Genomic DNA, 16652 nt, shown 5'->3' with positions numbered 1-16652 from the left:
TAGAGGCAGGATAGGCTTCTCTGAAGAGGAAGGTTTTCAGGGATTGCCTAAAAGTGGATACATTTGGAGACAGTCTGACAGATTGGGGTAGGGAATTAGAGGATGGGCGAGGCTCGGGAGAAGTCCTGGAGGCGGATATGGGAGGAGGTGATGAGGGAGCTAGAGAGCAGGAGGTCTTGGAAGGAACGAAGAGGGCGATTAGGTTAATATTTTGAGACTAGGCTAGTGATGTAGCTGGGGGAAGAGTTGAAGATGGCTTTGTAACTTATTGTTAGTTTTTGTAAATGTAATTTGTTGGAGGGATTGGCAGAGAGGGGTAGCAGACACTGAGCGGTTTGTAAGGTGGATGAGTCTGGCAGCAGCATTCATGATGGACTGAAGGGGGATAGTCTATTTAAAGGTAAGCCAATGAGGAGGGAGTTGCAGTAGTCAAGGCGAGAGATAAACAGGGAGTGAATCGGCAGCTTTGTGGTTTCATTGGTTAGAAAGGGACGTAGTTTAGAGATGTTGCGGAGGTTGAGGCAGCAAGCTTCGGAAAGTGATTGCATGTGGGGCCGAAAGGAGAGTTCAGAGTCCAGGATAACACCTAGCACGCTGACATGTGGGGATGGGTGCATGGTTGTGCCATTGCTCTTGACAGATAAGTCAGGGGAAGAGGCACGTGGGGGAAGAAATATAAGCTCGGTTTTGGACAAGTGGAGTTTGAGGAAGTGATGCGTGAGGAGACTGATGGAGTGAGTTGCGGGGTGGAGAGATAGATTTGTGTGTCTTCAGCGTAGAAATGATATTGAAAGCCTTGAGATTCCTTTAGCTGACCCAGGGAAGAGGTGTAGATTGACAATAAGAGGTCCAAGAACAGAACCTTGGGGGACCCCGATGGAGAAGGGAAGAGGAGTGGAGGAAGTAGAATTGTAAGTGACACTAAAGGTGCGTTGGGATAGGTAGGATGAGAATCACTGAACAGCACAGCCACGGAGACCGAGGGAGTAAAGTTTTTTGTTTGTTTTTTTTTGGTTTTTGAGGAGGGGGTGATCAACCATGTCAAAGGCAGCTGAAAGGTCCAGAAGTAGGAGTACAGAATAGTCTCCGTTTGGTTTTTGCAGGTAGGTCATTTGTGAGTTTTAAAAGAGCAGTTTCTGTGGAGTGTTAAGGGCGAAATCCAGATTGAAGGGGGTCAAGAAGGTTATTCTTAATGAGGTGGTCATTCGGGTAGTTGAAAACCAGGCGTTCAAGGAGATAGGGCTAAGTTGTTAAGATTGGTAGGGTCCAAGGACGGGGGTGACCGGTGCATGTTTTAGAGCATTGGACTGTCCATTGTACCATGGACTTGCACGTAGCAGTTGTGACTTGCCAGCAATTGTTTTATGGGCTATGCCCTCAAGTTAAATTCTGGGGTCAGTCTAATGCCTGTCTGGTACTGGTAGTAAGAACAAGCCACTTAGACTATGAGTTTGTTTTATGGGTGCTCACAGTATAACTGTTACTGGCATTGTTGTTTGGTATATTTGGAAAGTTGTTACATTTGCAGAGTTCAATAAAACTGTGGCCTTGCCCTATTTCCAACTAAATCTGCTTTCGTGTCTTTTTTTTTGTGGGGCAAGGTATTGGTTAATTACTTAGTCATAAATGAGCCTATGCTTCTCAGCAGTCATGTACTTCGTATCTTCTCTCTTACAAACGGATCATCAGAACCCAGATAACAGTAACGTCCGATTTGCAGGCTCACATTCTGGACTCGTCCGAAGAAAATGACACTGACAGCTCTAGGGATTTAGCAAGCAGGGCTGCCAGATGCAGCAGATCGGTGCCAGCATAAAAAATTAGATCACTGAGTAGAAAGGCTTTATCCCCTGACTCAGTGAAAAGGGGAAATGTTCCTGCTTGACTGAAGTGTACTATACATCAACACTGCTTTTAAGAAGAAATTTGAGTGGGCAGAGATTCCTGAATTTTATTAAACGTATATGTACACCTTGCAGTGCTATTTTAACTTGTACTTTAAAGGGGTTGTAAAGTCAGAAGGTTTTTTATCTTAATGCATTAAGATAAAAAGCCTTCTGTGTGCAGCAGAAAGCCCCCTGATACTTACCAGAACCTCATCTCTGTCCAGCTATGTCCACGACTGTCTCAGCTGTCCGGGACTCTCCCTCCTGATTGGCTCAGATACAGTAACAGTGCCATTGGCTCCTGCTGCTGTCAAAGTCAGTTAGCCAACCAGGACAGAGAGGGGGCCGGACCGCACAGAGCTGTGACTCGGCTCAGGTGCCCCCATAGCAAGCTGCTTGCTGTGGGGGCACTCAACAGGAGGGAGGGGCCAGGAGCACAGAAGAGGAGGATCCAGGCTGCTCTGTGCAAAACCACTGCAACAAAGCAGGTAAGTATAACATGTTTGTAAAGTCTCGTTTTTTTTCTTATAAAAATAACAAACACTTTAAGATTAGAATATTAACCTTTTCTCCACTCTCCACTTGTCCATGCTTGCAAGCAGTTTTGTGGTGTTTTCCAACTCTCCATATGTTTGGTCTATGCCTCCTTTCCTTCCCTATTCTATTTCACCAATTTGAAAGAAGTCCTCGGGAACATGACATCAGAAAACCACTTCTGTTGCCATTTTTGTCCATGTTGAGTTCCCTTTGGGGCCAAGAAGTATTTTCACAAGAAGGACTTATTTTTACTGACAAACCTAATGATTTGGGAAGGGGGGGGAAGTCTTTTTTTTTTTTTTTTTGCGTAATCAGTGTTGGGAGATCCAATACTATGTCAAAGGGCTTTTATTTACATCAGTCGGGATTTGCATTTCCATACAAGTCTACTGGAAAGCAAAAACCACTTAAAGCAGGTCAAATTCATGTAAGAAGAGGTCTACTAGAGGCCAAATGCACCTCTCAATGAAATCTGAATAATATCAGAAGCATCTCAAACTAATGGCAAACTATTGCGATTGGCTCAAGTCAAAGCCTGTCAATAAACCCCTAAAAAAATGTCTCAAAGTTTTCAGTAATTGAAGATATTTTGATCCACTAAATGTAATAAACACTTGATAAAGGTACACAATAAGGCCGCTTTTCACACTGCTTCGGTGTGGTTTACCCACAGGGTAGTGCACCCGCAGTTTTCAAGTGGGTTATTCGTGCTTTACTATAGACTGCCATTTAGTTTGGGAATTTTTGGTAGTTTTCTGAAAGCTCAACAAAGAGGCAGTACGCAGGACTTTTGGTGTGCTTACAGAAAATCCACCCAAAACGCCTGACCTAATGGAAGTCTATGGTAAATTGGGGGTACACTGCACTGCACCTGTACTGAAGGGAAACCGAATAAGAGCAGTGTAAAAGGGGCCTAGGGAAAAAGAGTTTGTGCTGTCATATGGTGCAGGGCTTGGTATACCAGGCATCTTTTACCTGTACAGTAATTTGAAATGCATTTCCCCATAATATAAGCTTATTTACACCATGAATGCAAGACAGAATAGGACCTGTAGAATGTAGGAGATCTGATTTTTAGCAGAGGAATGTTGCATTAGACACCAAAGGCTGTGTACCCTGTCTTTATTCATTCTTGCCACTCAGTTACAGAATTGCTCATACTGGAGGGCTGAAGGAAGAAGGTAAAAATGATGCATTTTATTTTGCTATTAGTTGTCTGTCTGCTGCTCGGTATGTCTTATCATATGTCTAGTGCAGTATGAATAAATAAAAAAGTGAATCTAGTTGCTGTAGGCAGCTGCCCTTTTTTCTCTTTTGGTCATTAAATATACAAATTTGAAAATCATCAGTAAAATGTAGCTCTAACAATCTAATATCATCCCACAAAAAAGGTAACCAAATTCAATTTTCTTTTATTTCTAGGAGGCTGCCACCATTACCTGTTAATTGGAAACATTATATGAAAAAATGACTAGTTCAGAAAGCTTCTATGCAGAGAAAATGCAGGAACTACAGAAGCAGCTGAATTCTGTAAAGAAGGCCATCAATACCAACACCAAGGTGATCCATACATTTTACATTACTGTTCCTTAGGTGTAGCTGCAATTTTTTTCGATATTCCTTTTCAGATCATGTGAGCAAAACAAGGATTATATTAAAGGATAAGTTCACCTTTTAAAAAAAAAATAAATAAATGCACCTATTTTTGCGGGTTTTTTACTAGGAGCCTGGAAAGTTCTGCAGTAGTCCTGCATGGCGGGTGCCATGTTGGATTACTGCAGACTTGTCAGTGTATATGCTCGTGCCGTGTACAGACAGGCAGATATATACTGATAGGAAGTATCAATGGACTACTAGAGCGCTCAACAGCTCCTAGGTAAAGATAAGCTAAGCAGAGCTGCCAGGAAGTCGGCAAGCAGTTAGCCATTTTCCCGATCCGCAGCTGCAGAGATTGAGAAATGTCTCATTACCTGTAATTAATGCTGCGCAGTGCCGACTTCCTGGCGGGCTCTGCACGTGCGGGTTGCGAACACGCCTGAGCTCATCCTTACTCCTAGGTAAGTGAGAACTGCAAGCCAACACCCGCAAAGGTTGTCGGTACTTATAGTTTCCCATTCACAGAGCTCTGTGAATGAATGATGTGGAAAGGTGGGCGTTTTTCTTTTACTAGTGACAGTGAGTGGGGGGGGGGGGAGATCCCCCATTTGCTGTCACTAGATGCAGCAGATCGGGAACATGTTACATGTTTCAACCTAAAACCGGGTGGAACATGTAACATGTTCCCAAACGCGAACTTATCTCCTAAAGTTCATTGCAGAGTCTAAAGCCTCATACACACGATTGGACTTTCCGACGTGAAATGTTTGACAGGCTGTTGGCGGTAAATCCGACCGTGTTTATGCTTCATGAGACAATTGTCAGACTTTCCGCGGACAAATGTTGGCTAGCAGGTTTTAAAATTTTCCGTGGACAAATGTGTGTTGTCGGATTTTCCGATCGTGTGCACACAAGTCCGTTGGACAAAAGTGCAAAGTACAAACATGCATGCTCGGAAGCGAGGACGAACCAGAAGCAATCGGTCTTGTAAATTAGCGTACATAATGGAGAATTAACATTTGTGACGTGGCAAATTATGAAATCTCGAAATGCAGCGCACACTTCTCTTCTTCTTTAATGGGATAATAATGAAGCTGGTGATACTGATGGAGTTATTGCAAACAAATTTTCAAAGGCTTTTTTTTTTTTTTTTTTCTAGTGATATCAAGAACAATATTATGCTTTTTTTTATTTGGGCAAACCAAAACCACAAACACCATTATCTGGTAGTTTTTAAGATCAAAGATACAACTATGTTGGTGTCCCTTGTTAATTTTACATTGTATTTTTAAAAATGTAACTGCCTACTCCCTAAGTAAAACACATAGCCAAGTATTATTCTCCACATTTTTTTTTATTGTGCGTTAAAAAAAAGAAAGCGATTCGTGCTGATAGCAGAGGAACGAAGCAGCAGACAGAAATAAAAGTTTGTGCTCTTAATTGAGACAAGCACACGGAATATGCTTTGTTCTTACTTCATATCTGAGGTTTACAACCGCTTTAAGCATTATTAAAATCTCTGCTCCCTGATGCACCTAATTTTGAAGAAAAAACATTTGGTTTGGTACCAAGGGTAGTGCCCAGCCCCACATGCCCTTTTGGCTCATCACTAATTGCTAAGTTCATGCCAGGGATTCCATATTTTATTAGATAGATCAGTATTGGCCTCTTAGACATGTATCATTTTTCAATTAATTTAATCTGATACATGCTCTTTCCATTCTTCGAGTGTTGGTATCAGTGGCTTAGCCACTATTAAAAGTCAAATTGAAAAAACTTTTCTGGAAAGGTTAAGTACCGTATATACAATAGGAAAAAAAGCTTTTTTTTTTTATGAATAATTACTTATTTTAAGGCCTGGTTCACACCTATGCAGTTTGCTTTTGATCTGTTTCTGCAGTGCTTTTTGTGTTTATTCATGTCTTTTTTTTTTTTTTTTTTATTTCCCTGCGAATTTGTTTGGGCAGATTAAAAAGCGCAAAGCGTCTCCGTTAAAGTCTGTTAAATAAAAAATGCACCGTTTTGCGTTTAAAAAGTCCCTGACCCTTTCCAAAAACAAAGCGGCTGAAAAAAATCATAGTGAGGGGAAAAAAGTATTTACTCCCCTGCTGATTTTGTATGTTTGCCCACTGACAAATGATCAGTATATAACTTTTATGGTAGGTTTATTTTAACAGTGAAAGACAGAATAACGAAAAGAAATCCAGAAAACTCATTTCAATGAGTATTTGACCCCTTCGCAAAACATGACTTAGTACTTGGTGGCAAAACTCACTGAGGTCAGATGTTTCTTGTAGTTTGCATCTCATGAGGGATTTTGTCCCACTCCTCTTTGCAGATCCTTTCCAAGTCATTAGGGTTTTTGAGGCAGATGTTTGGTAACTCGAACCTTCAGCTCCCTCCACATATTTTCTATGGGAATTGGGTCCGGGGACTGGCTGGGCCACTCCAGGACCTTTATGTGCTTCCTCTTGAGCTACTCCTTTGTTGCCTTGGTCTTGTGTTTTGGGTCATTATCATGCCGGAATACCCAGCCACGACCCATTTTCAATGCCCTGGCCGAGGGAAGGAGGTTCTCGCCCAAGATTTGATGGTACATGGCCCTGTCCATTATCCCTTTGATGCGGTGAAGTTGTCCTATCCCCCAACCCCCAAAGCATAATGTTTCCACCCCCATGTTTGACAGTGGGCATGGTGTTCTTGGGGTCATAGGCAGCATTTCTCCTCCTCCAAACACGACGAGTTGAGTTGATGCCAAAGAGCTCGATTTTGGTCTCATCTGACCACAACACTTTTACCCAGTTCTCCTCTGAATCATTCAGATGTTCATTAGCAAACTTCAGATGGGCCTGTACATGTGCTTTCTTGAGCAGGGGAACCTTGCAGTAGCTGCAGGATTTCAGTCCTTCACGGCGTATTGTGTTACCAAATGTTTTCTTGGTGACTGGTCCCAGCTGCCTTGAGATCATTGACAATAACTCATAAGAAGTCCTCTAGTGATGAAACTGGTCGGGCGAGGAGAACCACCGCGATTTGTAAATATCTTACTGCAGCTTTTATGTTTTATGCACTGTTGATGCATTACTGTGTACAGCGCTCAAAAAAAGCTTTGTAAAAAGTTATTTTACACTATTGGAAGCTTATTTGACCTTTCATGACAGAGGGTCCATCCTGTGGGTTAAGAGTACACCCTTACTTTATGTTGGTGATTCACTTGGTGAAGGATACCGTTGGCGTCTACTAGCACTCAGCACTTTACTCAGCATATGTCTTGAAAAGTCGGATCTATCAACTTGTCAGACTGCTATCACTTTTTAAATTATATGTTGGACTTTGTTTTATCACTTTATTTAGCACAACTTTTTATAATTTCCATTGACAAGATTCTCCTGTGTAGTTTTGGGCTGATTCCTCACCGTTCTCATGATCATTGAAACTCCACAAGGTGAGATCTTGCATGGAGCACCAGACTGAGGGAGATTGACAGTTATTTTGTGTTTCTTCCATTTGCGAATAATCGCACCAACTGTTGTCACCCTCTCACCAAGCTGCTTGGCGATTGGTCTTGTAGCCCATTCCAGCCTTGTGTAGGTCTACAGCAGTGGTCTTCAAACTATGGCCCTCCAGTTGTTCAGGAACTACAATTTCCATCATGCCTACTCATGTCTGTGAATGTCAGAGTTTTACAATGCCTCATGGGATGTGTAGTTCCACAACAGCTGGAGGGCCATAGTTTGAGGATCCCCGGTCTACAGTCTTGTCCCTAACATCCTTGGACAGCTCCTTACTCTTGGCCATGGTGGATAGATTGGAATCTGATTGATTGCTTCTGTGGACAGGAGTCTCTTATACAGGTAACAAGCTGAGATTAGGAGCACTCCCTTTAGGCTGGATTCCCACTATTGCGAATTGGATGCGGATTTCTGCATACATGTTCAGACATTTTAGGGCAGACACGCTCATGCTCAGTGATGAAATGGTGTCTGGCGGCGCAATTTTAAAATGTAAGTCAGCAGTGGCACTCATCTCTGTGAGGTCTTCAGAGTGGCACGTGTGACTCTTCATGTCTGTGTAATAGCGGACCCCTTCATAGCCCCTGACCACCTCCGGTTATTGCTTTGCAGCCTCTGACATCTCCTCCTGTACTATTTCCGCACTGCCTCTGACATCTCCTCCTGTACCATGTCCGCACAGCCCCTGACAACTCCTATACCATGTCCGTACATATGTCATACTGATCTTTCCTGTCTTGCATGTCACACTGATCCTTCCTGTCTTACATGCACACGTGAGTATTTACATGTGTGTATGTATGAATGCATGTTTGTATGTAAATGTATATATGTATGTATAGGTTGTATGTGCAATATTATTTATAATGTATAAATATATTATAATTTATTTTTTGTTATGATGATTTTAAATAATTTTAGTATAATTAACAATATATTAATTAAATTATTGATAGATATATAGACATAATTATTCATTTACACTGAAATATATAATAATTATATCTTTCAAAAAATATATATATGACATTCATACATCATGTAACAGTAGGCTGCCATCATGCATCTTGAAATATAAGCATTGAGCAAGACCAATTTAATATATTACCTGGAATTACAACTCCTCTGCTCAATGGTAATGATCCCAAGTCTGCAAAAGTGAATCTGTAAATAGTAACCCTACCCCGCCCACAAAGTTCGTTTTTGAGGAATCAAATTTATGTTTTTACAACATAGATATGCTTTGTGTACTGTCTTCAAACTTTCTGGTGCATTTAAACATCCATTTTTTTTTTCTTCTTCTTATCACAGCCATAGGACAGGGTGAAAGATCACCGCTTCCTCTTCTGAGGTATCTTGTATACCTCAGAAGGAATCTGGGTCCCTCCTACGGGGCTCTCTCTGCTCTGGACAGCAAGGAAGAGGGGATATGTGACTGAGTTTATAACGCCTAATTACAAGGCATTTAAACTAGGGGGAAAAAGACACATGCAATGCTTAGGAGTGTGTCAGAGCAATATATGGCAATTGGGTTAACAACCACTTTAAGTCTAGGTTCACACCTATGCGGCTGCGTTTGATGCGTTTTTTTCAGGCACATTTTTCAGTGTACTTTGTGTTTTTAAACCAGTTTTTTTTCTCTTTAAACGCACTGTAAAACACACTGTATAAAGCTGGTTGCTAAGGAGGGGTCCGGAAAGTCGACCGCCGCATTCCTAACAACCGATGAGTCATTAGCTGTCAGCGGGGTTCCCGCTGAAAGCTGAATTAAAAAAAAAATTTGCTGGCAAGAAAATTAGCGAAAAAAAAAAAAAGACGGGGGGTCGCCTCCCTGGGTCCATACTAGGCCCTTTGGGTCCGGTATGGATTCTGAGATGACCCCCATGTCAAAATTTAAAAAAAAAAAAAAAACTACTCGGGGTCCCCCCCAAAATCCATACCAGACTCTTATCTGAGCATGCCGCCCGGCATGTCAGGTAAGGGAGGGGACAAGCGAGTGCCCCCCCCCCTTCTTGAACTATACAAGGCCGCATGCCCTCAACATGGGGGGGATGGGTGGTTTGGGGCATGTTGATGAGGACAAGGGTCTCTAACCGACAACCCTTGCCCGGTGGTTGGTTAACGAGGGGACCCCCAGATACTGGCCCCCCACCCTATGTGAATGGGTATCGGGTACATCATACCCCTACCCATTCACCAAGAAGCAGTGAAAAGTTTTTTTTTTTAAAAAAGCCAGTTTTTTAAATTCCTTTATTAGTAAAATAGCTCAGAGCCACTGTCTCTCCCAGTGTCGTCTCTCCTGGTGCCCTCTCCTCCTTCCGCCGCCATTTTCTGCTGTCATCTCCCGGTGTCTTCTCCTCCCCCCCTTCTGTTACCCGCTAAAAAAACAAAAATGCTATTCTTGTCGCAAAGCTGTATTCCTTCGTTATGTGCCCGGCTGGCCAGTGCCTCTTATATAGGCATGGGGCATGGCCATTAAATTACGTCCTTGGAGATCCCGCCTCTTGTGATGTCAGAAGGGGCGGGCTCTCCGGGCGATCCCCCACCATGAATTTGTCCCATAGGAAACCATGTTAAATGGATTGTAGTGCATTTTTGCAAAGAGCAACCAGGCCTTAAGCAGCTCCAAAAATATAACCTTGTTGCAAAATAGTTTAGTTTAGGTTTAGGACAAGTTAATCATATGTTTGTAGGCTATCTGGTGTAAACATCCTCTTGATGCCTAGTACACACAGGCCGAATGTGAGACGACATCGGCCGGTTCAATAAAAACCTGCTGACATGTGGCCCATGTGTGTGGCAGCTGGTCCGACAGAAGCCGGCTATTCAAATGCTTTTTCTGCATCCGTGGTTAGTAAGAATTATTATATTTTTCTGTTTTTTTGCTCATTATAGAAGATTTACAGCTTTAGTCAAATGGCGTTCGCTTTGTCTATTTTATATGAATCCTTCCTGATCGGGTTTAATAATAGTCGGTATGAGAGTGTGATTCTGTTTGTTTTTTGTTTTTGCATACTGTTTGATATAGTTGTTCATTAAGGAATGCCTATAGCTATTATTGTGCAGTAATTTTAGAGTTTTTCAATTCTTTGGGAATTAATGATGTAGTGGCTTAGAGGGACTATTTATGGAGGTCCATGTTTTATTTATAGTGATAAAGAATTAAAGTAGATACAGTAATTATGTAGAAATACAAATATATCATTTTTCCATAGGTTATTAAAAATACTAGGCCAAGGAGGTTTCCCAGATGTTAATTGCTGTTTTGGTTTCTAGTAATGTGATAACTCCTTTCAGTTTTGGGTCGAGGTAAGATGGGGGATATTAAAATTCCTGAAATATTCTTCAATTTTCTTAAATTGTATTTTTCTATTTGCTCTGCTGAGGTTTATTATTATTATTATTATTATTATTATTATTATTATTATTATTATTATTATCTTCTTTGCCTCTTTTACAATGAGAGGAGTGTATATTTTTTTTTTTTTCCTGGAAATGTTAAATTTTATAAACCGTTGTTCAAATATTGTGCAACTTAAAAAATTACGACCACCATTTTTTTTTTATTTGACGAAGCCTCTGCTTTCAGAAACTTTACAATGTTCTGGGAATTTTAAATAATTTTGTAGCCAAAAATGCAGGTTTTATCATGTATGAAAAAAAATGTTCAAGAGGAGAACTAGCTAAAGGAGTATTAACCACTTTCCGACCGCCGCATGACGATTTACGTCGGCCAGAATGGCACGGGCAGGCAAAAGGGCATACCATACGTCCCATTGAATTTGAGCACCGCGGGAGCGTGCCCGCGGGTCCAGAGAATTTGATGATCGTCGGTGGCCCGCGATTGCAGCAAGGAGAGGTAGAATGGGGAGATGCCTATGTAAACAAGGTATTTCCCTGTTCTGCCTAGCAACATGACAGGGATCTACTGCTCCATGTCATCGGGACCAGTGATCTCTGTCATGTTGTAGTGAGCCCATCCCTCCTACAGTTAGAACACATCCAGGGAACATACTTAACCCCTTGATCGCCCCCTAGTGTTTAACCCTTTCCCTGCCAGCGTCATTTATACAGTAATCAGTGGCTATTTATAGCTCTGATTGCTGTATAAATGTCAATGGTCCCAAAATAGTGTCAAAAGTGTCCATCATAATGTCGCAGTCCCGATACAAATTGCAGATCGCCGCCATTACTAGTAAAAAAAATAATAAAAATGCCATAAATCTATCCCCTATTTTGTAGACGCTATAACTTTTGCGCAAACCAATCAATATACACTTATTGTGATTGTGATAGAAGAATACATATCAGCCTAAACTGTAAGAAATTGTTTTTTTTTTTTACATATTTTTTGGGGATATTTATTATAGCAAAAAGTTAAAAATATTGCTTTTTTTTTTTCAAAATTTTCGGTCTTTTTTTGTTTATAGCGCAAAAAAATAAAAACCACAGAGGTGATCAAATACCACCAAAAGAAAGCTCTATTTGTGGGAAAAAAAGGACGTCAATTTTGTTTGGGTCCAACGTCGCACGACTGTGCAATTGTCAGCTGAAGCAACGTAGTGCTGAATCGCAAAGAATGCTCTGGTCAGGAAGAGCGTAAATCCTTCCGGGGCTGAAGTGGGTTAAACCCAAAGCCAAAAATGTATTATATTGGAGCTTGCCAATCCTTAAACATAGTTTTATAGATTTCTTTTTTTAAGGCTTCATTCCCTCTGTTTTACCAAGGTGATCTGGCCAGTAATACACCTCCTGATCAGAAAATTGGATGAAAAATACCGCTTTCGAAGAGATCGTACGATAATCTGATTGTTAGTACACAGCTTTCGAGAGCCGATCACGACAGTTCAACCGTTAGAATCCAATGGGACAAGCAAATATAATGATATTCGTACGATACCAGATCGTACGATTTTCATTTGATCAGTACAGTTGTCCTTCGAAAATACAATACAAATACACTACAACATATGACATCACTTCTGACATTTTTTATTCTGTTGTACGAGAATTTTCATTCACAATGAGATAATCTCATTGTGTGTACGAGGCATTAGAGGGCTCTGGATGAAAGAGCAACAGAGACACCTTGGAACATCAGCATTGTCAGTCTGGGGGGAGGGGAGTTTTAGATGGACTTCAGATAACACTTTATAAGCAGTTACAGCAACAGTTTTGATGATTTTGGGATATAGGTTTTACATAAATAACATCTGATTACAAACAGCCCTGTGAGTGGTAAATGGTTTATCCCAACCTTCTACCTGCTACATCTCAGGACTGCTTCTCCTGCTGAAAAACAAAAAACAGACTTGCTGGCAGGATCACTAGGTGAGAATAAAGAAAAAGCCTAAACAAAGAACACTAATGCAGCCATTGCATCTAAGAAATGTTAAGCTGCAATATAATGTTTGCTTTTGGGTTTAATACCGCTTTAAGTCTTAGAAATATTTTACAAACACTATTTTTTACATTTCTTCTGTTTAGTATTTTATGAAATTGTTTTGTCTTTACTTTGTGGGAGGAAAGTTTGAGATTTGAAATATCGTATTATTCTAGCTAAAGTCTTCCCACATTTGTTGGCGTATGTATGCTTTGTATACTTGGAATGTGAAACATTTATTTGTTCTGGTATATAGTAACCTTTTCCAAAGACGGACCGACACAAGTCGGACCAGTTAAAATGGCTGTCATAGTGAAACATAGATTTTTACATGACATGCGATTGTGCTCTCAAAGTCGGAGCATATGTTGCATCAGTGTGAATCGGGCCTAAGAGATGAAGTAATCTATGCTTATGACTAGCTGAGTAGTGAGGCCTCATGCACACTGGTTTCTTGTAAACGCTGTTTATCCTGACGATATAATCAGCGTTATAAACTCACCTAAGCGGCATTTTTTCAAAACAGTCTAGGTGAGTTTATGAGAGTTTAACAGATTTTGGGAGTTTATTTCATTGGCCAGAATTGTAATTTATTTTGACCATTGAAATAAACAAATGCTGAAGTACTAAATGTGCCTAGAATTTATGCACGTTTTTATAAACGTTTATGAGCGTTTTTCAGCATTCAATGTTTTTTGTGGTCAGAAGAACTGCTCTTGAACGCGATTTTAGGGTGTTCAGACAACAGCCCATAAACTCCTCTGCTGATAAACTGAAAACTAAAAATGTCCATATGGTCATGGATACATAGGATAACATAGAGGGGAGTTTAAGGGCAGTTAAAAAAACAGAAAGCACCCTAACTCACAAAAACGTTTAACAGCTGCAGTGTGCATGAGGCCTAAGAGTAGTCCTTTGTATTTTGATTATCCACTGTAGAGGCTTCTGTAACTCTTAGTTTGTGTAAAATCTATTTATTCTTCTTTGAATCAGTAAAATAAATAAAGGTAACCTGTGAGGAAGCGTCTTGAAGAGGGTTCAAGGCACAGTTTAACCACTTGCTGGCTGTCTCACGTCGATATGTCGGCAGAATGGCACGGGTGTGCAAAATCACGTACCCGTACGTCACTCCATCATCGGTGGCTAGCGGGTACATGCCCGCAGGTCCCGCGGACTCTGTCTGCCGGTGGCCTGCGATCGTGACACGGAGAGGCAGAATGGGGAGATCTCTATGTAAACAAAGCATTTCCCTGTTCTGCCTAGCAACATGACCGGGATCTACTGCTCCGAGTGATCGGGAGCAGTGATCTTTGTCATGTTCTAGTGAGCCCATCCCCCCTACAGTTGGACCACACTGGGGGAACACACTTAACCCCTTGATCGCCCCCCTAGTGTTTAACCCCTTCCCTGCCAGTGACATTTACACAGTCATCAGTGCATTTTTATAGCTGTATAAATGTCAATGGTCCCAAAATAGTGTCAAAAGTGTCCGATCTGTCCGTCGCAATGTCGCAATCACATTAAAAATCGCAGATCGCTGCCATTACTAATTAGAAAAAAAAATAATCAAAATGCCATAAATCTATTCCCTATTTTGTAGATGCGATAACTTTTGCGCAAACAAATCAATATACGCTTATTGTGATTTATTTATTTTCACCAAAAATATGTAGAAGAATACACATTGGCCTAAACTGAGGAAGAAATTTTATATATTTTTTTGGGGGGGGGGAGTTATTTATTACAACAAACGGTTAAAAATATTATTGATTTTTTTTTTTCAAAATTGTTGCTCATTTTTTGTTTATAGCTCAAAAAATAAAAAACCGCAGAGGTGATCAAATACCACCAAAAGAAAGCTCTATTTGTGTGGAAAAAGAGTCCTGAATTTTGTTTGGGTACAGCGTTGCACGACCGCGCAATAGTCAGTTAAATTGACGCAGCGCCGTATCGCAAAAAAGGGCTTGGTCAGGAAGGGGTAAATCCTTCCGGGGCTAAAGTGGTTAAATCATTTCCTACTACCAACATCCTTCAGTAAAAGTGGGAAAATCGCTGCTTCAAACTCTAGTGCTCCCTTTGATCCGGGTGCTGTGCATGCTCCATAGCAGCACACTGATGATATTGCTGACCAATAAAACCTTATCCAAACAAATCCTGAATATTCTGCTGTTCCTTCCTGTGGACTGCCCACCTCTGACACATCTCAACATTGGTACTGTTAAACCATTTATTGTAATTTAAAAAAAATCTATCTAGTGTTTTTGTTTTCTTAGTGTGTTTCCTGGAGAAAAATAACTTTTTGCAGTCATTGAGCATTATTGACTTGTATTCAAGCATAATGAATTTTCTCACGTTATTTGAAAATAAATTCAATATAGCCATATCTGATAAATACGTTGTAATCATTGTTAAGTGTTTGGCCAAATCAAACAGGAACATTTAAAACAGAAAGTATTGGTATAATATACCAAAACAATAACAAGAAGGTTGATAATTAAATCTTAGTCTGGATTTACTACAAGATTCTCTTGTAGACCTGAAATTGTCAGTATACAATTTTACTTGAGAATCTGCTAAGTGAGCGCTTCAGTGCTGAGTCTGAAATAAGAACTGTGGTAAAAAGATTAAAAAGCTTCTTAGGAGATGGAACCATCATAAACCATGAGCATGGAAAGCTATAAACCTTAAAAAGTGAAAGTTAGAAAGGTTTTGAGTTCTGTGTTGATCCTGAGAACATTTCTTAATGGAAATCCATGTTTACGCTATACACTTTCATTTTGTAACATCAACATTGTTATATATATATATATATATATATATATATATATATATATATATATATATATATATATATATATATATATGTACTGCCCGCCATCTCTTTCCACAACTTCCCGGACTCCCTACATGCTTTTCAGCTTCACCTTTGCTAACTCCATTGGTTTACTTTCAACGTCTAAGGACTACATGCCCCATTGCACCTTTCTGTTTGAAAGCAGTGTTTTCTGTACTGACTTGGCCTCCTGAAACGCCTTCTCTCAACACCTCTGTAGTTCAGAAGGCTCACTGTGTGAAATGTGTGACACAGCAATGCCTACTCACAGGGCATAGTAACAGTACAATATGAAAATTAATATAGGAGGATTCATATGAAAAGTGTGAAGTTATAGAACAAGGTTCCTGACAAGGCTGGGGTCAGCCCTTCCTTCTCTGAGCTGGCCGCTCAGCTGTCGGCTAATTGTCAGCCCCTATCTCTCCACAGTTACTCAGCTGTTGATGATATCCTGCTTGTCAGTCCTGCCTACTTAAGCCATTAAGTCCAGAGGAGCTCTGCCTTCACCTTGGTCAACATCACAGAAATTATCTCCTGCGATCCTGTTCAAGACTTGCTTTGCTGACATCCCTTCTGGCTCCAGATCCTGCTTGCTGTTCTACTACATTGATCCCTGACTTCTTACTTGGCTGACTATCCGTTCTGGTTACTGAACTTTGGCTATGTTTTGACTACATTTGTTCTTTTTACTTTTATTATTAAACAAGTGTGATTTAACTGTACTTCTGTCTCGGTCTGATTTCATGGTTTCTGACAATTCCTTTCAACTTTACAAAGTTCTTTGAAGTTCTTTTGTAAAGAAGTTGTCTCAGGTAGAGAAGTTGTAGCGTTCTCTCAGGTAACAAAAAAGGAAGAATAAACATTGGGTGTTGTGAGGGCATCCAATTGTAAGTTTGTAAAAATGC

The 16652-nt window shown here is 40.5% G+C and overlaps 1 protein-coding gene across 3 annotated transcripts in view; it reads left to right on the top strand.

The window, feature by feature from the left end:
• Positions 1–16652, top strand: part of LDAF1 (lipid droplet assembly factor 1) — a 241716-nt gene that overhangs the window by 53453 nt on the left and 171611 nt on the right. For all 3 annotated transcript variants that reach the window (XM_073591055.1, XM_073591056.1, XM_073591057.1), the window contains one exon: positions 3846–3983. In XM_073591055.1, coding sequence (XP_073447156.1) covers positions 3891–3983 — 93 coding nt within the window. In that variant the 5' untranslated portion in view covers positions 3846–3890. The remainder of the gene's footprint in view (positions 1–3845; positions 3984–16652) is intronic.

Source organism: Aquarana catesbeiana, linkage group LG06 (genome assembly GCF_042186555.1).
Source record: "Aquarana catesbeiana isolate 2022-GZ linkage group LG06, ASM4218655v1, whole genome shotgun sequence".
Lineage (NCBI taxonomy): Eukaryota > Metazoa > Chordata > Amphibia > Anura > Ranidae > Aquarana > Aquarana catesbeiana.
The sequence above is the reverse complement of the archived record's forward strand: the minus strand, read 5'-3'. Positions and strand labels throughout refer to the sequence as shown.